We start from the raw sequence: 26,563 nt of genomic DNA, 5'->3' as shown, positions 1-26,563 counted from the left end.
AATAGTATGCATGCGTGTGTGCGTCAAATACATGGTATGTAGTGTGTGTAGTCTTTTCTGTATTGATTTAATGTATCTTTTATGCATTATTTTAAAAAAATATTAGCATTGTGCACTTCTTCTCTATATTCTCTATAAGTGTGGAAAATTTCATACTCCTCCGTCCGCGCAATTTTCGTAAAAAGGGATACAAAGTTTTTGCTTCACGTATTAAATATATAGATTGAAATGATTAAAATGTATTAATACAAATTGATTTTATTTTATAATTAAAATAATCAAAAGATTAATAACATGCTAAAGTTAACGTCAAAAAAGTCTGAAATTACTTTATCTTCCTACTAAAACTATTTTTACGGTTTAATCTCGTATTTTTTGTTGTTATTACGTTATTTTGTTTCGATGCTTCGAATACTTTACGGTTTTCGTGGTCTATTCTAATCGCCTAAATATATCACTAAAAACCGAAATACTAACCAAAGTACGGTATGTATGGATGTATATTATTTATGTGGCTTGTAGGTACATGTTCATATCTAGTGGTTTCTCTTTGAATGCGGATCTTAACCGCCTAACTCTATGGACTGAAAAAAACCGTAATGCTATACGTACTACGTGTATGCATATTATTTTTGTGACTTGTATAGACATGTTCATATCTCGTGATTTCTGTTTGAGTGCGAAGTGCGGAAGTCGGTGCGGTGGCGATGGTAGGTCAACCTGAGCAAATAACTTCCGTCGTCGAGCGTACCTCGTCTCGTGCTCCAGTTTGCACTTTACGTGCTCACGTTCCGTTTACAAGTACAAACGCGTTTCCTCAACATTGTGGTTAGATTTGCGGCTACATGTCGAGGCTAACGGTTTGAAGTTCGAACTGTTTGTTAAATACATAAAGTTTCGTGTTTATAATCCAGATTCAGTTTTATTGTTTTTTAGTCGAAGGAACAACTTAGAGTTAGCGTTGACTTATTAGATTTCACGTATAGTTTAATATGGATAATCTTATTAATCGGCTCATCGTTACATTATATAGTTTATCGTCTTGTTGTTTTTTGTGGGAGTATAAGATGATGCATTAAATGAGTATACTAATTTAACATAGTTTAAGTTGTAGTTAAACTTGTGATTATGGAAACAAAAAGGAAATCGTGCGAGATTTACGGCGAATAGCGCACGCGCGACGGCACTCCGTATGCCGCTGTTGCCGCGGCCGCCCGCCACACTTCACGAGACCCCACTGCTGATCGCGATCGCGATAACTTTCAGTACTTCCCGACCGACGCGATAGCTTGCCGATTTCGTGATGAAAAGTTTGTTAGGGTTTAGTAAAGCACGTTAATGTGGGATGCAAGTGGAGGGGTCGAGGCGGCGATGGTGAGGTTGCGGTGATCGCGCGATGTGCCGCGAGTCGCGCGGACGCGCCATCGTCGTGCGATGATCGCGCGTCGCACGCCGCGCTGTCGTTTGCACGCGCTCAAACTCGCGCGGGTTTTCTTGTTGCCAATCGTTTTAACTATTGCCAAATCACAGTAAGTATTAGAACTATGTAAAAAAATATAATCTTTTTGTAATGGAACATTGAAATTTTAAACGAGGAATCAATTAATGCAACTTATTTTACCTACCACACTTGGCTGCTGTTGCCTAGGTTTCCTCCACGGCTACATTACCGAACTTTCTGTATTCAAATTCTGTTAATTTCTTTTTGTTTTATAATATCCACAGATAGTAGTAATGTACTTTTAATGTTATTAATATAAATGTATCAAACTTTATGAAACGGGTTGAGATTTTCAGAAAAATAAATTTTGCATTAGTAATGGAAATAAACTTATGGAGTAAAACATGACATTAGTGATAAAAAAACTTTCAGGAATGTAAAGTTTACTCAAATATAGTACAATATGTACAAGGACATATAAAAACAACCCATTTTACACAAAACCAGCTGAAACTGAATGTTTGTTAAAACAAAATACAGAAACATTATAAACATACATACATTAGGTAGCAATCCTGGCCGATTGCACACTTGGCAACTATACTGCTTTATAAAAAAGAATAAAGTTAAAGATTACTAAAAATGTACTAAGGGCCAGGGTGTTTGTTTCATTAGGGAGTGAAATTCAAATTCAAATTCAAAACCCTTTCTGATTATCCGATTGCCCTTTGGCAAAGCTTCCCCCACAGCTTGCAATACTTTCTGTTCGTAACTTTTCTTCTCTAAAGTAGTCAAGTTGCGTTCTTTCTTTCTTCTTCACGAGGATACCACATAGTGATATCTTTTGTTGATTTTTTTGTCTCACTCCTTATAATATGATGTATCTAGTTTTACTGCAGTTTCATCAAACTGGAAGTGATTGAAATACCCAATCCTTAGTAAAAATAAACACATTAAGGACATATATATGAGTTTAACACTTTTTTGTGCCTCGCAAAGACATTTTAAGTGGTGCTCGCCCGCCGTCGGCAACCGAACCGCTTAGTTAATTCCTTTTACTACTTCGAACTTCATGAGTTTAAATTGACTTTAACCGAGGCTGTAACTCAACGGAGACTCAAATTAAACTATAATTAAACTACTACTACAAATTTAAAAATAATCAATTATCGAGATGGTTTATTTAAGTTAAAGGGGAAAAAAAATCGTAACTACGTCGTCCTTGAAAAAGAAGCAAGTTTACATAAGCGAACATTGAATGAAATCCAGGAAATTCCTCGAAATCGATTTTTTAAACATAATAGGTTGGGGAAAAAGTCTTTTCGTATTAGGTATAGTATGTATGAGCCTGTAATAAAATCTCTTTGGCTATACTATATTTTGTATCTGGCTGGTTTTGGTATCATTAAAAGCTTAAATTTTAAAGAAGATAATTCCAAATTCAAATTAGGAAAAAGTGTGATTTCACAACAGCGCCCCTAGCAGCAAACGTAGGCAAACGTTCCAACTCCATACATACATATATAATGATAATGGGTACTCCAGAATAAATAAACAATAAAATACTTAATTGCGTTTTCTGTTACGTGTATAATGAGAAAACAACATTTAAAGCCCTTATAATTTAATAAAATTATTATTTTTAACAAACTGAACTTTCTTTTTACTGAATGTCAAACTTCACTGAATGACATATAAGAAAAATCCTTTTTATAAAACTAAAGAGTTTTAGACTATGAAGGTTTTTCTTTACACACATTAGAGTTAACTTTTACGCTATCGAGAACGTTAAAAAACTCGGACTAAGCACGCTGTTGAAACTCAGACATGATAATGTGAATTTATTGAACATTTGAGAGTGGAATCCGTGATTTCTTCGTGGAAAGCATGGCCAGGAAACTCTCACCTACCCGTGTGAGCTCACAATGTGCCCTACCAGCCGTATTCGCAGCATTTTAGATCTCTGACTATTTAAATTTAATAAATTCACGGCAAAAATAGGCAGGGTGGTGGTACCCACCCTTGTGGACTCACAAGAGGTCCTACCACCAGTGGTTTCCTATGTGCTGCTCTTTTAAAGATCGATCCGACGAATCTTACGAAAATTTGTGATTATTTTCTAGTCTACCAGTTTAATTTCTTATTTATTTTATTTCGCAATTTTTCTCATACATAAATGAAAAAAATGAGCAGATTTTCTCTTCACCTTTAGAAGTTTTCTTCAAATTCAATTTCACTACGATGTAATTTATATCCCGGTTCCAAGAGTTTAAAATTAAATCGACTTACAGGTACCTTCAGATATGCAAGTGGCTTACGAAGGCTTTGCAATATTTTAAGCAGCCTTTTTAAAAACAGTTGAATTTTTAAATGTTTAATTTCTCTCGAAAATCGCTCGCTAATTTACAAATGTATTTGAAAAACTACAACTTAGCTATCAATTAAATCTTTATGTTTAGTTACATTTATAGTTAGTTGGTTTATGATTAATATCCTGATATTACACGATAACACCTCGCAGAAAAAAGTTGAAGAAAGTTGTTGTTTCATTTTTCAATGCATTTGAATGAGTTTTTTTACTGCACTATTGTATATTGTAAGGGCAGTTTCACGCTTCAAGCCGGAACTCACTTTGCAACAGAAATAGTTAGGAAGGTACTTTCTGATTCGAGCTTCGAATACGTTTTAAACCAGCATATTGTTTTCGAGTATTAGCACTTATTGATATGTCAGGAATTATTAAAATCAACAGCAGTATGTACCTATAATCAACTGGATTTCAGGTAGAAATAAGCATCTTTGTTACCTTTAAAAAGAAAAATGTTTTCGTACCTCGTGTTAAACGGCGTCTCAAATTGTTTTCGTCGGGAAGTCATTTAATATGGGATTTCGAAAAGCCTCACTTAAATTTGCATTACTGTTTGAAGTGACACGGTAATAATTCTGAATGTACTATAAGTGGGGCTCGGTTATTCTTGGGCCAGTATACTTATTATTACAATATCAATCTTTTGTAATATATAACCCGGTAGGTATACCGGGTGGTTTCCGCGTTATACCTAGTCAGGTCATAAATTCCGTCACATGTTTAATGTAAAATAATTGAAACAAGTTTATTCATTATGTAACCATTCATATACCAAAATGAACTTAACAAAACATAGATTCTTATGACACTAAAGTTTATTCAAAATTACCTCCGTGATTTTGAATACAGGCCTTCAATCTGCGCGGCCAGTCGTCTATCGCAGCACGAACGAGGTCCAAGTCAATATCGGCGGCTGCCTTAATCAAGGATGTCTTGAGTGACTCCAAATTGGGATGAGGCTTTGAGCACGCCTTTTCCTCCAAGTGTTGCCATATCTTGAAATCTAACGGATCCAAATCTGGACTGGAGGAGGGCTAGTTTTCGTGCCGGATGAAGTCGATTTCACGCGCCGCCAGCCAGTCTTGTGTGCTCTTCCCTCTATGAGCTGGCGCCGAATCTTGTTGGAATACCCAGTACCTGTTATTGAACATGGTATGAGAAACAGGTTCCACAAGGTTCGTCAGGACTGTATTTTGATACACAACTGCATTCGTTTTTACACCTTTCTCACAAAAATGTACCTCTGTTAAGCCCCAATAAGAAACTCCCAACCATACCATGAGCGAGGATGGAAAATGACCTCGTTGGACACGCGGAATACGGTTGCTCGCTTCTTCACTACTGTGTGCGTACACCTTATCATTTTGTTTGTTGTAGCTCTCTTGTACGGTAAAAATTTTTTCATCCGAAAAAAGAATTTCCCGATATTTTTTTCCCGCGTACCGCTTCAACAAAGTGCGGCATCTCTTCAGTCTCAGGTCCATTAGACGAGCATTCAAACGATGTCCTGTTTTTCTTCGATATGCCCGAAGCCCTAAGTCTTCATTTAACACCCTTTTCACCGTGGTTCTGCTTAACCCCATCTGAAGGGCCAACAGTTTCTGCTTACGTTTGGGATTTCTTTGAATTCGCGCCTTCACAGCTTTTATCACTGCCGGAGTCCTAACAGACCGAGGGCGACCACTTCTTGACCTGTCATCTACACTAGAGTCTTCATTGTATCGTTTGATGGTACGATAAACGAATCTTTTGGTTATATTCAAATTTCTCAGTATGTTAAAAATTTGAATTGGCGCGTAACCGCAACGATGCAACGCAATAACTGCAACACGGTCTTCTTTAAGCGTCCACTCCATGTTTAAAAATGAGTAAAATTCTAAAATTATGCATTTTTATTTTCATGAACAATTCGAAATTCGAATTCAATAAACTTTTTTGTGGCCAGCATTCTAAAAGAAAAGTTTTTACTTTGTGACAATACTTATGACCTGACTAGGTATCTGTAATAATAATAATAAAACATGTAATTTTGTTTTTCATTCAATTACCTATGTCTCTCACGGAGCTCTCCTACCAGATCGACATGCGATCCATTTTTTCATTGATGCGCGAGAGAATCACAAACGAGCAAACAACTTTTCGCTTGCATCCTTGCTGAAATGCATGAATTTATAAACGCCCAAGGACCAACCAACCTAGTACCTGCAAAAGATCGCGATAAATTTTTTTTCAGGATTGCTTTCAATACCGTCCGCAATGTAAAGCAAATTAAATTAAAACTTACGCGTTGAGTCATTGATCTTGCGTGAAGGTCATCAATTAGTTACGTTCACATTAAATTCCGAGCTAGTTATTAATACTAAGTTTTATGTAAGTAAGTATTATACTAAGTAGTATAAGAAACAAAATCACTTACTTAGTAAGTATTATAAAATACTTTTCTTAGACGAGCATTTGAATGTAATTTTCCGCTTAGGAGAAAAAAATAATTCCATTTCGACTTTGGAAATTATCCTTATAAAAAGTGATATGAAAAGATGTGTGTACTTTCTTAGCGTAGATTGGCAGGCGAGTTCTGGTATCTCTATAGCCGAACAATCAATGGAGCCTGCAGATAATCCTGCCTTTCTTCAGACATGCCTTTTTATTATCTTAGCAATCAGACGAGCGTATGTCAATCTCATATCATATGGTCACTATCGTCCATGAATAATGATAATACTGGAGGTTGCTGCTTATAATAAAATAATCTCCTTAAGCCACATTTGAAGGACATGTCGTCGTGGCGCTCCAGAAATATCGTGGTGGGTAGTTCATTCCAGAACGAATGTGGAAATATCTGAAATGATGAGAGGCAATTACGATGATGATGACAAATTCGCGGCAGAAACAGTCATGGATTAGACAGGAGTTTAGGCACATACCACCGTTTAATCTATAGTTGTAATGGTTGTGAATGTTCAATTTGATAATTCAGTGTGATTTTGTTTCAGAAACGAGCGTGCCGTGGTCGCTCGACTAGAGAACGTGACGCATACCGTGTCACGGATACTCGACGGATATGATATACGTCTACGACCTAACTTTGGCGGTAATCAATCTTTTATATAAGCCGACAATCTGGCTAATAACTAACAATAAGTCTCAAATTCAATCATTCATTCGTGTTGGTAACAATCATTGCACATTGAGACAAATTACCATTGATGTTTGTAAATGGTATACAAAATTCGGCTGCAGATCGGAAGCGACGCTTGTCACTACATAGTTTATAACAAAGTCGCTTTCTCTGTCCTATATCCCTATGTATGCTTAAATCTTTAAAACTGCGCAACGGATTTTGATGCGGTTTTTTTTAATAGATAGAGTGATTAAAGAGGAAGGTTTATATGTATAAAAATATCCATTAAATAGTGGAGAAATCAATAATAAATTACAGTTTCCGAAGCGAAGCGAGGGCGGGTCGCTAGTTTACCATAAAACACTATGAACAGCTGTAGACAAATGTCGACGCGTTCCGAATTACATTCATTAATACAAACCAGTAATGTCGCTCGTCGTGTGCAATCCTGGGTATGCGCCACTGTCACCGCAGCGTGCCTTCAGATATGGAATCAGACACTAATTTGTATGCTTGTTATTTGTACAAATAAGAGACAAGGTTGATTCTGTTTATGCCAAATAAGACGAAACTTACATAGATAAACAAGTGAAAAAAAATATTACATAATATATTGTAGTTTAATTATAAGTAGAAAGTGCGTGTCTTAATTTTTTTTGGTAAATTTTCAATCTATAGTTCATTCATAAAACTGTTCTTATAATGAAAAGATATTGAATTGTGTGCGATGTCCTCCTAAAAGGCAAAGTTCCCTTCTACCTCTCCATATTTCAAATAAATTTAGTTTTATTTATCCTAAATGTAAACTAACAGGTTATTCAAACATGGAATTTAATATTCAAAAACATAGTCTGTATGTATTACGTGTGACTTGGGTTCATATCAGTACGTTATGCAATGCATTCAAAATTCTGTGTACACGAGAAACATTACGCTCCACTCTTTTTTTTTTTTTTTTTTATGATTGAAAGTTTACTGGTGGCCCGAAGGCCTTTCCAGTTTCACCAGGACAGGTGGGCGAGCAAAGGCTCAGCCAAGAGGGGTGGGATTTGCTAACAACTGCCCGAGCGCCTCCGAAGGAGACCTAACAACTCAAGAGCAATTGTTTCGCGAATGAATCTACTACCGGATCGGAATCGCGACCCGCTGAGAAGATCCGGCGAGAAACTCAGCGGGCTGATGCATGGGTTAGGTTGCACGTCGACCTCTTTGTCGAGTTCGACGAGTACGGTTACCGGGGTCCCTAAGCCTGCCCCTAGTATTAGAGCTGAAGGCATCTAATGCAAAGGTTATTGGATCTGATGGATCCGTAAGGACGTGTCTAGGGCGTCGACGGTGACTGGCTCCTGCATGATCAGGATTCGGGGAGTAGTCAGCGGCGGCAACGATAAGGCGATTATCATGACGCATAGCCTTATCGAAGTATCGTTCCGACGCTGACTTCATGTATTTCCGAATTGATTCGAGGCCCAGGTCGTCGTGTAGGTCAACGTTCCTCACGAACCACGGAGCCCCGACAGCTAACCTGCAAAAGCGGGATTGTAGGGATTGGAGGGTGTCTATGTGTGTGCGGGCCGCGTGAGCGAACACCACACTCGCGTAAGTCATGACGGGCCTTATGCAAGTTTTGTAAAGTGTCACCTTGTTCCGAAGGGACATTTTACTCCGCTTACAGATCATGGGGTAGAGTCTACCGAGAATAAACGCGGCACGGTCACGGACTGATTTTATATGCGGGCGGAATGTCATCGACGCATCCAGGGTAACGCCCAGGTACTTGACCTTCCTGGCCCAGGGTATGGGTTGTCTAAAGAGAGTAATCGGGGGTGTGAGATTCCTCCTCCTAATCCGGGAGGAAATCCGTGTGGAGCTTCCCCTCTGAAATAGCACCGCAGTACTTTTCGCTGGGTTGATGTCTATGCGCCATTTTCGGAACCACTGTCCTAGGGCTAGGGCTGCGCTCTGAAGCTTCTTCGCGATTAGGGACTTATTTCTACTAGAATAGTAAACAGTCGTGTCGTCGGCGAATAAAGCTAAATGGGTCGGCGGCGACCGGGGAATATCGTTGACGAATAAGCTAAATAGGAGGGGTGAGAGGACAGAGCCTTGCGGGACTCCAGCTGTGAGAGGTCGTGGGGAGGAGCGGGTTCCCTCGACTCGATATCGAAAAGAGCGGTTCGACAAGAAGTCCCGTATGATGAGCACGAGACTATCCGGCACGCCCATGTTGAATAGTTTGAAAATCAAACCATTGTGCCAGACTTTGTCGAACGCTTTTGCGACGTCGAAGAAGAGAGCTCCCGTGTATAACGGTTTTGGTCGATTAAGCCCCACAAGAATGTGCTCCGTGAGGCGGTGCACCTGTTGAACGCATGAGTGATTTGTACGGAATCCGAATTGTTCATCGATAAGAATGCCCTTGGATGAGACGAAGTCTCTGAGGCGTTTGTAGAGCAGACGCTCATACAGTTTGCCTAGAGACATGAGGAGGCTAATCGGGCGGTAGCTCGTCGGATGATTTTTTGGTTTACCGGGTTTATGTATGCCGATAACGTCCGCTTCTTTCCACACCGCGGGAAAGATACAGTTCGCCATAGCGGCATTGAAAATAGATGCCAACATCACGATGAGTTGGACGGGTAGAAGTTTAATAACGCGGTTGGATATACCGTCGGAACCGGGAGCCTTGCGAGGACGTAGGTCTTTGATCAAGTCTTTAACTTCCATCGGGGTGACGGGTGGTAACGCATCAGAGGGTGGCAAGGAGGCTCTGCGTTCTACCTCACTGTCTACTAATTCTACATGAACAGGGTCCACGGATTGAGTGCTGGGCGTGCACTGGGTTTGCAATGTATCGGCCAGCAGCTCTGCTTTTTCGTCATCATCGAACGCCGCGAGTCGGCCTGAGGGGCCTACGAGCGGGGGCATAGTTACTACCGTATCCGATTTGAGAGTACGAGCTAAGCGGTAGTAAGACCTTTGGGAGGGCGCGAGTCCTTCTAAGAAATCAGACCATCTGGCATCTCGGACTTCGGCGATGCGAGACTTTACGTCGCGTTGTAGGGCACGCATTCGAATACGATTTTCCGCGGTAGGATACCTGTCGTAGGCGCGTATCGAGGCGTTCTTAGCTCTAAGGAGTTCCCTAATATCGTCGGACAATTTGAAGCGGTGAAGGAAGTCCTCCGCTACAACTTGTTTCGATGACCTATCTAATGTCGAGGTGATGTGTGACGTTAAGATGTCTATGGCTTCAGCGGTATCCTGAGGAGACGGGATAGAGTCCGGGTTAAACGGGAGCGATGGTGGATCAGATTCAGCCAGGCTGATGCCCAGCGTGTGCCAATCCACCACAGTCCTCGTGACGGGAACGGAATCGGGAGCGCGACCGAGCTTCATAACGACGGGACGGTGGTCTGAATCTAACTCTGAAACTACTTCGATCGAGTGTAAGCGCAGAGTTACGTTTTTTAATAACGCTATGTCGAGTATATCCGGGCGATGCGCGATATTTAGCGGGTAGTGAGTCGGGGTTAGCGGAGCGACGATATCGAAGGCGAGATCATCGACTAACGCGTCAAGCCGCCTGCCATTCGGGGTTGTGGTGTGTGAGTTCCACCTGATGTGTTTACAATTTAGGTCGCCCGCCAGAATGACAGAGCTCCCCATACCGAGCAGCGCCTCGATATCACTGCTTAGAACGATCTTATCCGGTGGAAGATAAACGGACGCGATAACGATCGGCGCGTGTCCCGTCAGTGAGATTCGGCACACTGATGCTTCGATATTAGCGAGCGCGGGAGGATCGAGCGGGACGCAATGCAGGGCTCTTCTATAGTAAATGACGGTACCACCACCACGGGCAGAGAGCCTGTCGTTCCTGACCATGTTATAGTTCGCGATTTTAGGGTCACAGCGCGCGGGCTTAAGTAGGGTCTCCTGCACTAAAAAGATATCAATTTGGTGGTCACGCAAAAAGTCAGAAACCTGATCACGTTGATTTGCGAGACCGTAAGCGTTAAAAAATCCTATCGTTACGGATAGGGGCTTTATTCTACTTATATACGCCATTGATTACCGGCGGAGTGAGGGGAGGACGTACGTATTTAATGACGCGTATACGTCGGCGTATTCCTGCACAACGGCGATAAAGTGTTGTGCAGTGGAGGCAGCGCGAATGGCGTCGCCCAAAGCGTTAACGCGCTCAAAGTTGATCGACTGAAAGAAGTCGATCGCTAAAGCGAGATTTTCGGACGCGGTCGGAGGGCAAGTCGCGGGAGAGGGACGAGTCGCGGGGGCGGGACGAATCGCGGAGGAGGGAGTTGTAGCCGTGTTCGTGTACGGCAGCGGTTTTGCCCAGGCCGAGACACTGGGCACCGCCGCCGGAACGAACGCTGGCTTAGCCTGCGACGCAGAGGGTGCCGAGGCTTTGATGTCTGGGCCGGAAGCTCGGAGGCGGTTTTGGCGGGCGACGCGGCGATTTATTTTCGGGGCTCGGGGGCAACCACGGTAATTCGCGGGGTGACCCTGTGTTCGACACAGGACGCAGCTAGGCGGTTCCGTCGCGGTTTTTTGGTCGCGAGCGCAGAGGGCCGTGGCGTGATCGCCCAAACACTTAACACATCGGGGGCGCGCGTGACAGTTACGGGAAGAGTGCCCGTACAATTGACAGTTATGGCACTGGCTAGGAGTGCCTTTTTTATGGGGGGCTTCGACAGCGATACCAGAGAGCCTACAGACGGTCTGTGTGTTAAAGATTTTCTTACCCTCGGGGGTAGGCTGGAGAGCGACTAGAACCATATTATATGGCTCCCTACCGCGACCGGTGTGCATACGGTGCACAGAATTCACTGGTAGGCCTTGTTCTAACAGGTCGGCTTTTACGAGCTCTACATCTAACTCTTTAGGGATTCCGCGTATTACAACGCGGAGTTCGCGCTCCTCCTGGAGCGTATACGTATGGAAACTTATACGCTCCTTACGGAGGTAAGAAGAGAGGGCCCTATGGTCGTCGGGTGTTTGAACCTTAATTTGAATGCCGTTCGCGAGGTTACGGGCATTCGTGAAATTTATATTTTTGGCCTTAAGGGCCAGGCAAACTCGATCCCAAGCTGCCTTCTCCTGAAGGATAACCGGGGGAGGGGTCTGGGTTTTATTTTGTGCCACCGGACGCGGCGACGGAGTGGCACGGGCTGGGGGCGCAACGGGAGTCTGAGGGCGGGGGCGCGACGCGTTCACGGCTTTGCTAATTTTAGCGGCCGCGGGAGCTCGAGACTCCGCGGCACGCTTCTTACCCTTCTGTACCAGGGTGAATCCATCCGTCGATGAGGCGGGGGCGAGGTCGACCTCCATGTCCGAGTCAGAGTCGGAGCACGAGGAGGCGGGTGCAGGCGACCTACGAGCAAGTGTAGGTGTTTTAGAGGGCGCGACGGAGGCCGCGGATGATCGCTCAGCTGAAACGATGGTCACGGCGGACGACGCAGCAGCTTTTCTCGCCAGTATAGGCGACACGGGAGCGGCAGGCACGACAGAGGCTGCGGTGCTCAATGCAGAAGCTCTGCACGCAGGTACAGGCGACGCAGGAGCAGCGAGCGCGGCGGAGTCCTCGAGAGGGCTCGCAGTGTGATTGGCCTTGAAGGCCAAAAACTCCGAGGCGAGCTGTGGGTGGCGAAGTCGGAGGAATTCCGCGAATACAGCGTCCATGATCGCTGAGTACCCAGGTGGGGCGGCCCCGGGTCTTGAAAACACTCGCCTTGCGGCGAGGCCCCAACTTCTCGGACCTGAGCGGTTCTATTGAACACAGGTGGCAATGCGGCGCGATTACTACAGGACAAAGAAAAAGCACAACAAAACAGAAATTACGAAAAGAAACAAAACAAATAAATACTTGCAGGAAACCACTTTGTCGGCAGATGTACCACGAACACAGAAACAACAAAAGGAAACAAAACAAATAAAAACTTCCAGAAAGAGCACTTAGTCGGCAGATGTACCACAAACACAGGCCGCGCGAACAATGGCCGGGCTAACAAAAGCCGGGCGAACAAAGACCGGGCGATCGAGTGGACGATGAGCACGTCCGCACGTGACGGGTGCCTCTATCGGAATGACGCTCCACTCTCCACGTCTCCGAAAACTAAAATTAATGTGTGTTTCGCGAACCACAAAGATTTCGTATTATTGAGAATTTACTTCAGCAAACCGCAACTAGTTTCGTCAGCGGTTCCCGTGCTCCGCATATGGCCGACCACATTGTTGCTTCGTTGCACAAAATGTTATTATTTCCAGGAGATCCGCTGTACGTTGGAATGGACTTGACTATTGCTAGTTTCGACGCAATCTCTGAAGTCAATATGGTATTTATTATTAGTATTAATTATCTGTATACTATAAATCCTTAGTAATTCTTTTTTAATCATCTTCATTTCATTTCATTTCACTCCATGTTATAATTTTTCACAAAAATAAGAATATAAATTAAAATAAGATATGACCTAAAGGTCTCAGTTACCGGGTCATAAAATGTCTTAAAAAAAGTTATTCTTTTTTTTGTTTTTTATTGCTTAGATGGGTGGATGAGTTCACAGCGCACATGGTGTTAACTGGTTACTGGAGCTCATAGACATAAGACAAGACATATAAGTTCTAAGGTCTCGGTATAGTTACAACGGGTGCCCTATCCTTCAAACCGAAACGCATTACTGCTTCACGCCAGAAATGGGCGAGGCGGTGGTAACTACCCGTGCGGACTCAAGAGGTCCTACCACCAGTTATTACGCAAATTATAATTTTGCGGGTTTGATTTTTATTACACGATGATTGATTTTATTATTTCCTTCACCGTGAAGGTCAATCGTGAACATTTGTTAAGTACGTATTTCATTAGAAAAATTGGTACCCGCCTGCGGGATTCGAACATCGGTGCACCGCTAGATACGAATGCACCGGTCGTCTTATCCTTTAGGCCACGACGACTTCATTTAAAGCTTGATCTTCATATAACCATGTATTTAAGTACGTACAGCTATTAGCAATACAAAAGGGGTATCAAATGAAAATAGTACTTCCATTAATATTGTTCCACAATAGTGCTTTTGGGTTTAGGCTGCCCTCAACACAAAGGCACTGTGAACACGTATATTGAACACGTGACCACTAATTTAAAAAAGACCATATTTTAGATGCTCTAATTTTATTACGTCAAGCTATTTAAAAGCCATCAAGGTAAGAATATTTGTGATAAAACCGAACCAGGATGTAAACGTCATTAAGAAGGCCGAGATACTGTAAGACGACCTTGCCGGTCTTGATGTTCCCTGAGAGGTTTCGGCTTACATCAAGGACTTGTCACTATTAAGCAGTTGGTTCATCGTAATTCATTAAGCTTTTAATAGCCACGGAAAGAGAGCAAGGCCACCACTTGACATACATCGAGGGTCGACGTCGGTCGAGGGGCGGCGTGCTGCGTCAGCCAATCGATGGCCGTCTTTACCCTCTATCGCCACTCACCGCTTGTCGTCGCAGAGGTCACCGCCCACTTATCAGTACATAGATTTTGTATATAAGGATACATAATCATTAACTTAAGTGAACAATTTCGTTAAAATGTACTTCGCATTACATAACATACAAAGCTTGAAGAATTCCCTTATTATATCCCTTTGTTACGTAAGATAGATAGCTTGTCCTGCATTTCAGGATTATACCATTACACTCTACTTAAATCAATATTGGAAAGATGAAAGACTAGCCTTCGGATTGCCGGAGGAGGTTTTGACGTTGTCCGGAGATTTCGCGGATAAGATCTGGGTTCCGGACACCTTCTTCGCAAATGACAAAAATAGGTACGTTCACATTTTTGAAGCGCTTGATTTTTGTTTATTAATATTTCAATTAATTTTAGATTATGCTAAAATTATTCGTCGGATAAGCGGACTATGAGTTATATTAACGATATTATTATTTTTATTGCTTAGATGGGTGGACGACCTCACAGCCCACCTGGTGTTAAGTGGTTACTGTAGCTCATAGACATCTACAACGTAAATGCGCCACCCATCGTGAGATATAAGTTCTAAGGTCTCAAGTATAGTTACAACGGCTGCTCTACCCTTCAAACCGAAACGTATTACTCCTTCACGGTAGAAATGGGCAGGGTGGTGGTACCCACCCGCGCGGACTCACAAGAGGTCCTACCACCAGTAATTTACCTTTTCATAAGTTTTGATAAGTAAGTAACTTTTTGATTTTTTCAGTTTTCTCCACGACGTGACAGAGAGGAATAAGCTGGTTCGCCTGGGAGGTGACGGCAGCATCACATACGGGATGCGTTTCACAGCGACGTTGGCTTGCATGATGGATCTACACTACTATCCACTCGACAGCCAGAACTGCACCGTCGAGATTGAAAGCTGTGTGACTCCTACACTTGTAACATGCCGTCAGGCAGAGCTTATACGATTGTTTTGCAAGCTCAATCCTAACGCCTGATTGTAAAAACACTCAATTATAGATTTAGAATCTAAAAAGCATGGCACATTCTCAAGCCACAGACTTTGTTTTTAGTTTGTGCTATACGATCCATCAAGTCCGATTTTAGTCCATAATATCGAAATATTGGCAATGAGTAGTTGTATTAGAATTACGCTTCGTTTCGTTGCTTTCAATTCAACCTAGTTTCGTAAACTTTAAACGTTATGATATTTAATTTTACGAGAAACAGTTATTTTCAGTTGTATAATAGAATTTACGGTAATATTGTATTCTCGAATTGAAAACATCGATACAAGAATAACATGGTGAATAGAATTTAGTTATTCTAACGAATACACGTACGGTTGCAGATGGCTACACGGTATCTGACGTGGTCATGTACTGGAAGAACACCCCGGTACGCGGCGTCGAAGACGCTGAACTACCCCAGTTCACAATTTTAGGCCACGAAACGAATGATAGAAAGGTTTTTTTTAAAAATTAATTATCTACTATTACGTGTGTGTGTGTGTGTGTGTGTGGATGTGGATGTGTGTGTGTGCGTGTGGGGATGTGTGTGTGTGTGTGGGTGTGTGTGTGTGTGTGTGTGTGTGTGTGTGTGTGTGTGTCATCAAAATTGGCAACTGGTGGTAGGTCCTCTTGTGAGTCCTCACAGGTAGGTACCACCACCCCGCATATTTCTGCCGTGAAGCAGTAATGCGTTTCATTACAGGAATTTCAAATCTGTCTCTGATTCAAATTTGACTCAAACAAGTTATGAATCTATGTTTTCAAAATGAACATTTACTTATTCCAGGAAAAGCTGGCGACAGGAGTGTACCAGCGTTTATCTCTTAGTTTCAAATTACGAAGGAATATAGGATATTTCGTATTTCAAACATATTTGCCGAGTATTTTGATAGTGATGCTATCTTGGGTGTCCTTCTGGATAAACCACGAAGCAACTTCAGCTAGAGTTGCATTAGGTATGTGAATTGCACATGAAATCAATTATTCGTAAGCCTTTATATGTATTTTCTTTTCGTTCCTAAAATAATTACATTAAATTTTCTATTTCGCGTTCTACTAAAATAAAATATGCGAAAAGAACTTAAACACTTAATATTAGTTGGTTAGTTTCTTTTTATTGCTGATCTTTAATATCAATGCGTGTGAAAGTTTTTAAGACTACTATAAAATAGAGTCTTTGTGCGTTTATACATCGCATAGTCCTCCTTTATTTAATTCCTTTTAACTGTAATAACAAAGGTAGGCTGATTTAGATTTTTTTAAATTAATTTTAGATAAATATCTCTATCTTCTTTATAATTATTAACAATCTTTTGTTCAAGATAATTTGGAATACCTTTCTTAATTATTTTTATTAATTTTATTTTCTTCGTCTTGTCTTATCCAAAATTATGTAGGGTCGGGGCAGCATCTCCTTTTACCATACTCCCTAGGGATTTGACATGAGCTTTAGTTTTGATTTATATCTCCAGTAGTATATCCAATGCAACGTTTCATACGAAGTAACTTTTTCTTCTTTTGGTGTTTCTTCATCCCCTTTTTATTATATTCACATTTACACTTCTTCTTTTTCTCCACCTTATCCCACTAGGTGGGTTCGGCACAGCTAATTTTTCTCTTCCATTCTCTTCTATCAGCCGTCATCTCAACACTCACTCCTCTCTCTCTCATATCGTCACTCACACACTCCATCCATGTCTTCTTCGGTCGACCTCTTCCGCCTCTACCTTGCACTACCATTTCCATACATCTCCATTTACACTAAAATTTCAAATTTCAAATACCAAGAGGTTCAAATGTCTCCCGTTTTGATTGGTTTTTATGTATTTTTATATTCGTTTATGTGATGAATTATTGTTAGGTATAACAACCGTGCTCACGATGACAACGATTAGCACCGGGGTCCGCAGTAGCCTCCCGCGGATCTCTTATGTCAAAGCCATCGACATCTATCTGGTGATGTGCTTCGTTTTCGTGTTTGCTGCCCTGTTGGAGTACGCTGCCGTCAACTACACATACTGGGGCGCCCGAGCACGGAAGAGGGCCAAGTTAAAGAACCGCGATCAGATGTCGACGAGTAGCTTCGAAAAGGACTTGAAGAGTTCTGGAAGTAATCCTTTTTTTTTTGCTTAGATGAATGGACTAGCTCACAGCCCACCTAGTGTTAAGTGGTTACTGGAGCCCATAGACATCTACAACGTAAATGCGCCACCCACCTTGAGATATAAGTTCTAAGGTCTCAGTATAGTTACAACGGCTGCCCCACCCTTCAAATCGAAACGCATTACTGCTTCACGGCAGTAATAGGCGGGGTGGTGGTACGTACCCGTGCGGGCTCACAAGAGGTCCTACCACCAGTAATCACGGTAGAAATAGGCGGGGTGGTGGTACCTACACGACTGTCTACCCAAATGGCTGTTTTAAAAAAAACGTTATAACAATTGACGTTTTAAGCTAGATCTGGTTGGCCTAAAACTGTATTTAAAAGCATCTTTTACTTGTTATCAACAAAATAGTAGGATCCTTACTTTATTTTCGTTCCCTACTCTCTCTAGCTCCTGTCTTAAATACTAGAAATATCTCAAATAAACGAAGGCGTTTCACCGAGTATGGGTTGGCTCGATGGTCCTGTCTATTTCTGCTACAAAGCAATCATACTTTGCGTTTGAATACCTGATGAGCCGTGAAATCATTCACCTATCTGAGTCATTTCAAAAATCGAAGTGAGTTGTCAAAGTATTAATTTGGTCGCCATAAGTGTACATGTATTATAGTAGCCGGTTATTTTCTCAGGGCCACGTTCTCCAGACGAGATTATAGCGATTCGTGAGTGCACCACGAGTATGGGACGGGTTTCTCCGCTGTTAGGATTACGGACGAAGCCATTGCCGTCGACTAGCGGGGGTCCGCCCTCACTGAGACTACAACGCGACAACACACTACGTTACAGGACGAGACCAAATTCTAGGAATTCGAGAAGTAATGAATTTCTTTTGCTGAATAAATATTTTTTTTTCGGGTAGAGGGCCGAACCTCCTACGAGGTCCCCGCGCAAAAGGGGCGCGCGGGGTATGTGAGACTCAACGATCTGCATGGTGTTGTGAGCAGACCGCGGGCCCAAGGATTTTAGGGCCCACCCACTAAACGACTCCCCTGCACTCTTACACCCGACGTCCGATCCCCTCCGAGGTCAGAACCCGGACGAGGTAGGGGAGTTACCGCGGTCAACACTACAACCAGACGGCGCGGCTCACCCCAAGGACGCCCAGCCGACGGAGCCTTCGAGGCGAATCGAAGGCTCTGAAACGTCGGCCGTCTCGGTACGGCAGCCCGTCGGGCCGCCCAGACGGTGCCGCTGGTGTCCCGGAATACCCCGTTGGACCAGAACCAGCCTGCCGGGTCGGGACGCGATACACCGTCGACCGGTCGCTCTATTCACTCCGCGGCAGCGCGGTAGAGTGCTGGTAGCGCGCCGCACGGCCTCACCCCCTGAAGTCGCCCCTTGACCTTCACCGGGGGGAGGCCGCTAAGTAGTACATACCCTAATAGATTACTGTTTCTTTTACTTTTTCACTGGTTGCGAAGAGGAGCTGAAGGAACATCTGGTAGTTTCCAGATTCAAGCAACATCGGAATGTCTGAATGCAACCTCGACATAAGTACATGAAGTACTCTGAAAAGCGAGTTACACTTTTCATATGAAATGAAAACTTTGTGGCAGAAATAATGATAATGGTACCATCGCTGCTACTATCACAATACTTCCTACCATCACTCTTACTGTTTTCCGAGTAGTATTTACTACTTAATAGAAATGATAGTCGTTTTTCTATCTATATTATATCAAGGTTGTAAAACCGATAAGTGTTAACTTTGGCGAACACATCCCATGTTTCGTAGGTTCATCTGTACTCTGCAATTTTAAATTTATATCAGCGTTCGCACGTTATCTAATCAATGCGAATGTTTTCACAAACACCAACCGATAATATCTACTACTCGGCCGTTACTGTTATTATGATGAGAGATATAATGATGGGTTATACAGCATTATTTACACTTTATTATATACAAGTGATAAAGATCTCGATTTGCTTCAATCGATCCGTGTACGCAAGAACGCGTGCATACAGATTTGCTTTCACTTATCCTTAAGTGACATCTATGTTTGTGCAGTTAGTTAGTATAATTAACAAAAATAGAGGTAACAATTAATTGAATAATAATTAATTTTACACCTCCGACCTCTGACTGTGGCTATCTCTAAGTTTATAAATTACTAGCTGTACCCTGTAGCTGGGCATTTAAAATTAACATTATTATTTCTCACCTCCACAAAGATTATCATCATTAACGCCCCCCCAAATGGTGTAGGGAGTCCAACACTCATATTAATTTTAATATTAGCCTATCCATTAAGCACATGTATTTTCTACATGGATACCAAGTTTCAAGTCAATCAGATGCATCGTTCAGTAGTTATAACGGAACATCCGTAAAAACCACTGTACATTTATATATTAGTATAGAAGTTTAGATAGATTATAGATTATAAATTTTTATTTCAGATGCGGCTAATAGCAAGCCTAAGATGATGCACGCGCTACGTCGCGGCGCTACTGTCATCAAAGCCTCGATGCCGAAGATAAGGGACGTAAATGTCATAGATACTTATTCCCGGGTCGTCTTTCCCGTGTGCTTCCTCATCTTTAACGCTGTCTATTGGGTCTTCTATATTTTCGATTAATTTGTTCCCTGCATCATCAATTCCATACAAATCGTTATATATTTTATGCAAAACATTTTATATAGCCGTATAAATAATAAAACTAGACAAACAATATTCCTTCCTATAACCTTATATGTTAAAGGATTATTACAGATCAGTAAATGACTGCCGATCAGGCTCAATTCTGTGATATGTTGGTCGATCACAGAATTTACTTCATGAACTAATTAGTTTGGAGAATTGATCTACCTCCAACTAGGGTCTGATGAATCTGCTGGTGTACCTAACTCCTGAATGGGTTCGAGTTCTCTTATTTTTCGTATTTCGAGAACAAATCGTATACTTATTGTTTTTTACAACAACGGATAGAATACATTATGCAAAGTACATATCCAATAGGCTGAAAGGCCAAACAAAATTTAGTGACAATTAACTATCATGGTTGAAAATTAGCTATGTCAGCATGGCACTATGGTCAACAGTGTTAAATATTAAATTTTACTAATGTAGACAGCCAAGTATACGGCCAACTTGATAGTGAGCGATCACCGACGCTCCAAAACCTCGGTAATGCCAGGGGCACAACGTGTTATTGTTGCTATCTAAAATTGGGTAACGGTTAATGTATTTTATGTTAAATTTCCATCAGTTATGAATGAATACTGAATATGACTAGCCTCTACTAGACTCTGACTAGACTAGTCCATAGCTACCCAAAGTACGGTAAGCTGTGCAAGGCTTCTTCGACAAAATAAAAATTAAAATATTATCGATAATCGTAAATGTTTTCGAATTTTTTAGGTGAACGTTTGTATGACAAAAGCGTTTGTAAAATTTTAATAAGTAACACTATTATATGTGTAATAAAATAGTTTTCAATGTGAGTAGGGATTAGAATGCTGCATGTTGTAATTAAACTGCCAATATTGAAACAAATAAGTATTTAGATGTTTACGCTATCATATTGATAAATTTTAAAATCTTTGCAGTTGATTAAGAACGCACCAATGATATTTATTTTCATTAGCCTCCTGTATTGTAATTGCCTATTGCGCATTCTATACCTGTCTCACCGAACACTGACAGAAACTGTTATGTGGTTGATTTTTTAACCGTGCGCATCCAAATTTTACGATCTCGTAAATATAGTAACAATTGTGAGTATTAATGGGTTATGGATCGATAATGAGTGACCATTCAACGAAGAGTAATGTTGCACTAAAGTAAATAAAAAATTAATAAATAAATTCATTGCCGATGTATTGCGGTCGAAATTAACCTTATAAAGAACCAAGCGATAATAGATGTCATTTTAAAATCCTTTAAAGCTTCTTGTGTTTTGTAATACTCCGAAGCAGTGACTATGCCATTTTTTTTAAAAGTCACCGTGTAAAACAATAAGTTTTAGGATTTATAGCATAAACCTTGTCTACGAGAGTCCTAGTTAAAACTACTTTTAACCTCCTGGTTTAATTGAGATTATATTATTTCCAACGCTTTGGAGAATGCAGTTTTCGTGACTATAAAAAAGTACGAACGTAAACATAGTTTTAGTTATGTTTAGGATATAGATAAAAAATATCTAAATAACACCCTTCCCTTGACATTTATGACGTGTGTGTTCAAACCACGAAGAGTAGTTTAGATATATACTCACCGTAGCTTGTTTAACAAATTGGTTCCAACATTTATCAATTATACGTGCATTTCATGAAAGTTTAATTTATAATAGGATTTTTGAATTTTCACTATTCGGCCTCAGTTAGCATGTATGAGTTTTATTAAAATGTTGATATTGTATTATTGTTTCCAAAACAAAAAACTGAAAGTTTACTTAAAATCTTAAATCTTTTTTAGCTTTTGATTTGGAATCTTAGGTTAGGCTGACGTCAGGCTTGAAATGTACCTACCTACTCAACAATATTAATGAGCACTTCTAATAATTCTGTGTTCTAAATCTACATTCTTTGTCATAATATTGATCTATAAGACTTAGCTGATTAAATAGAGGAATTTAAGAGATTATAAACGAAAATATTTCAAAGATTATATGATCTATTCGGAGTTGTTCACAAAAACTTCAAAAGAATCCATTATGTAGCACTAAGTATATGTTAGCACTTTGAATGTATAGTTACATTTTCTGTGTAAATAAATAAAGTTTTTAAACTGTATACCTTGTAAACGTTATATAGATTCATTGATGTTAATGTTAGATTTAGCTTAAGAATATCATATAAATTAATGTTTAATACGAAAATGCACGTTGTGTTTTATTTTCCCTGTTGTTTGATAGGTGTATTTATAAAGTTTGTTTTTTTTCGTTCAAAGGAGAGTTGAACTCGCGATCAGTCCTAATGTTATTGGAGCTCATAGGAACCGTATAGTTAATGCTATTGCCCATATCAGAATAATGGCATAGTATAAATGTGAGTCCGTTCACCAATATACGCTTATTCCAAACAAACAAAAAACTACGCAATAATAGGGCAGTTACTTGATCTTTAAAGAGTTTAATTTTGTGTTGTATTTTAGGTAACGTTATAAATAGCACGTAACCTGGGCAAAATTTAAAGAGACCCTCTTAAGCCATTAATTGAGCGAGATCATCAAGTTTTTGTTTAGAATTGCACGATTCTCTTCGACCAATTCTGCTGAGGTTCGTTTAGCAGTCATAGGGTATGTCAGCGTTAAGCCAGGATTTACACACATAAGTTCTTTTACAATGAAAATACAATACAATTCTATAAAACTTTAACATTACTTGTTTACAACAAAAAGCCACGCCTGAGTTATTCAGTGGTTTTTACACAATTGGCCATTTTGTGTTGGTTATAGCAACTACAACTTCTTTTATACAAACAAATGTAATTACTGCGAATAAATTCACAAAACATAGCTTAATATTCAAAATACATATTTTAGTGATTTTACATGACTCACATTTAATTTATTTTACATGAATTACTTTTAAGTAATATTAACTAACATTATTATTATCCAGCCTGATAATAGATGGCGCCAACAACATCATTGCATAACAATTACAATACTTAATTAAATTATTAGTACTGTTAATTATAATATAAATTATTATTAATATTTATGCTTTATTCATATTTAATCATTTATACAGTAATTTGTGTTTTTAAACAATAACATAAACATTAAACATATTCTGAACATTTTCACATCAAAACAGTGTCTGCTAATTATTAAATATGGTAGAATAACAGTTTTGTTGCTAATAATTAATAAATATTAACATATAATAAATTAAACTATATATTATTATGTTAATTATTGCCAACAGTGGCGTTTGCGCCCATACGGCCATACTGATTCCAGCGCGTCCCTTGCGCTGTTTTAGAATTTCACATAACAGTAAACAAGGCATATCCCCTACTGGGATCTACCCAACACACAAGGCACCATTCACCCTTACGAGATCTAGCTAACACACAAGAGGATTACCCAACACACAAAGCATCACCCATACGGGTCTAGTTAACTCGCAAGCCATCATCCTTACGGGATCTAGCCAACTTACCAGGCATCACCCTTACGGGATCTAGCCAACACACTCGGCATCACCCATTCGGGATCTAGCCAACTCACAAGGCATCACCCACTTGGGATCTAGCCAACCCACAAGGCATCACCCATTCGGGATCTAGCCAACTCATAAGGCATCACCCATTCGGGATCTAGCCAACTCATAAGGCATCACCCATGCGGGATCTAGCCAACTCATAAGGCATCACCCATTCGGGATCTAGCCAACTCTCAAGGCATCACCCATACGAGATCTAGCCAACTCATAAGGCATCACCCATACGGGATCTAGCCAACTCTCAAGGCATCACCCATACGAGATCTAGCCAACTCATAAGGCATCACCCATACGGGATCTAGCCAACAAGACCAGGATTAAGGATTCGCATGGTGGCCCGCCAGCGTTTTAGGAAGGATAATTGGATAGGAAAATAAAAGTAGCCACTTTAACAAATTATCAATCATTTTACAGCAGAACAAATCTCTCTGCCCATACGGTCAATTTTTCAGTTATCAGAATCCTCTGACATTAAGAGGATAGATTTACCTGTATCAAACCTTTACCATTACCAAACCTTTACCTTTACCTTTATCAAAACACATTGGATGGTAGAGACCGCTCGTCCATCCATTTCTCACCAGCTGATTCAACTTCCCCTAATTCATCATTCAGCGGACCATTTCCAATTTGCTTTATTTTAATGGCAGGTAGGGAACATCATCCTCCTAATGCCTCTGCATTTTTGTTTTATTTTTGTGCTGTAGCTTTTAATCAACTGTAATTCTTAAAGCTGCCTGTTAGAGCTTATTAAATTATATTTTATAAACATGTGACATTTATGACCCATCAATAGTTCAGCATGCCTGTTGACCATGCTCTCTCTCTTTGCAATAATGTGGTACTGAATTTCATACTGTTCACAAGTTTTTGAAACTTCTGAATTATCTTTTATCTTGGTGATTTTTATAAAAGTGACAGGGTTCCAAAAATGTAACTAAGATTTTTAAAGCAGAAATCAATACAGAGATCTGTGCAATCCTTTTTCTTGACTAATAATAAATTGGCATCCCCACTAGAAACCTAGGGTGCAGAGAGTTAATCAACCACTCATCCAAAAATAAATAATTATGAAAGGAAAAGTAATAATATGGAGCTACTGAACAGGGATGAGCTGTCTCTTATTATGACATTTTATTAAAAGTTTATTTGTATTGTAATATGCTTGAACTCCTCACAATAAACAGGAGACATACAGTATGTACAGCGTTGTACTATCCTATCCAAATTAATTATTTCAAATCCAACTTTTATCTGCCTGATCACCATCTATGAGACATGATTTGCAAAAGTTACATGATGATTGAATAATGACTCCAAACTTGAGCGTTCACTGGATAGAAACTTATAAAAATAGATAAGTTCTCTTCAAAGAGTGCAACACTGAGAAGTTATTTTTTAAAAGATTAAAACCTATTAGGATGTCAGCAAGACTGTCAGTATTACCATATGAAATTCTATAATAGTTCTAGTATTTTTCTCCATTAAAAGTCACAATGCTTTGTTTTGAAATCAGTTGACCCCTTATGCTCAAAAACTTTACATGAAGTTGTTTAGCTTACTAAACTAGATCTGCAATGATTTAAGTCTTATTAGTTGACCCCTTATGCTCAAAAACTTTACATGAAGTTGTTTAGCCTGCTAAACTAGATCTGCAATGACTTAAGTCTTATTAGTTGACCCTTTATGCTCAAAAACTTTACATGAAGTTGTTTAGCTTACTAAACTAGATCTGCAATGATTTAAGTCTTATTAGTTGACCCCTTATGCTCAAAAACTTTACATGAAGTTGTTTAGCCTGCTAAACTAGATCTGCAATGACTTAAGTCTTATTAGTTGACCCTTTATGCTCAAAAACTTTACATGAAGTTGTTTAGCTTACTAAACTAGATCTGCAATGATTTAAGTCTTATTTGTGGTGATACCAGGTGATACGTTTGTCCTCTTGACGGCGGTAACAAGTTTTCTCGAAATGACGCAAGTGACGCAGTAACCACATTTAAAACCTTAGTGTTACTAAAAGTGCCACGAAAACTGAAGGAATCATTATGTGATTGTGATAAAACTGAGTTATGTTTAGATTATTAACATTATATTTACAGTATATTTTCAATTTGACGCTTTCGGAACGTTTTTAGAATCGATATTATTTAGGAAGCGAAATACATACCACAGCGTATTTCTCAATAACTTGGATCGAATAAATTTAAGATAAATACCTGAAATCAGTATTTTTACCATCTCAGCGTCAGTAGTTTTTCCAAAACATCCACGGTCTAGAACTCATTTTAAATATCCACATCCTTACTGAATGCATGGATCAGTTCTTCCCTCGCTTGCTCCAATGCGGTTCAATACAAAGACCAGATATCGGCTTATGTCTTGCTTGCTCTTTTGAACTCGATGTTCATGCGATGAAACAATTAGCTTCATGATAGTTTCGTCCACATTTCCGCATCGGTATTGATGTCACGCCCTCATCGGAGTTGAACGGCGGCAAATAAAAGTTATAATGCCACCACAAGGGTACAGCATTTGCAGCTATCATCACTTTTCGCCTTTTTAATACAGGTTGAGAGACCCATCACTTCTTCAACAGTGGGTTACTTCATTCGGGGGCTTACGATTAATTTTGGGGCTGTGATCCCACTTCTGATGTCAGCGTTAAGCCAGGATTTACACACATAAGTTCTTTTACAATGAAAATACAATACAATTCTATAAAACTTTAACATTACTTGTTTACAACAAAAAGCCACGCCTGAGTTATTCAGTGGTTTTTACACAATT

The 26,563-nt window shown here is 40.3% G+C and overlaps 1 protein-coding gene across 1 annotated transcript; it reads left to right on the top strand.

Annotated features, from left to right (window-relative positions):
* Nucleotides 1-1,203: 1,203 nt before the first annotated feature.
* Nucleotides 1,204-26,563, top strand: LOC100500929 (ligand-gated chloride channel-like3 protein). Its single transcript, XM_038015121.2, has 10 exons — nt 1,204-1,529; nt 6,803-6,900; nt 13,219-13,286; nt 14,629-14,774; nt 15,186-15,343; nt 15,774-15,889; nt 16,220-16,388; nt 17,294-17,542; nt 18,226-18,411; nt 20,000-26,563. The coding sequence occupies exons 1-10, from the start codon at nt 1,435-1,437 to the stop codon at nt 20,176-20,178; spliced, it is 1,464 nt and encodes a 487-aa protein (XP_037871049.1). The 5' UTR covers nt 1,204-1,434; the 3' UTR covers nt 20,179-26,563.

Source organism: Bombyx mori, chromosome 13, assembly GCF_030269925.1.
Source record: "Bombyx mori chromosome 13, ASM3026992v2".
Classification (NCBI taxonomy): Eukaryota; Metazoa; Arthropoda; class Insecta; order Lepidoptera; family Bombycidae; genus Bombyx; species Bombyx mori.
Note: the sequence above shows the minus strand (reverse complement) of the source record. Positions and strands in the feature narration are given on the sequence as shown.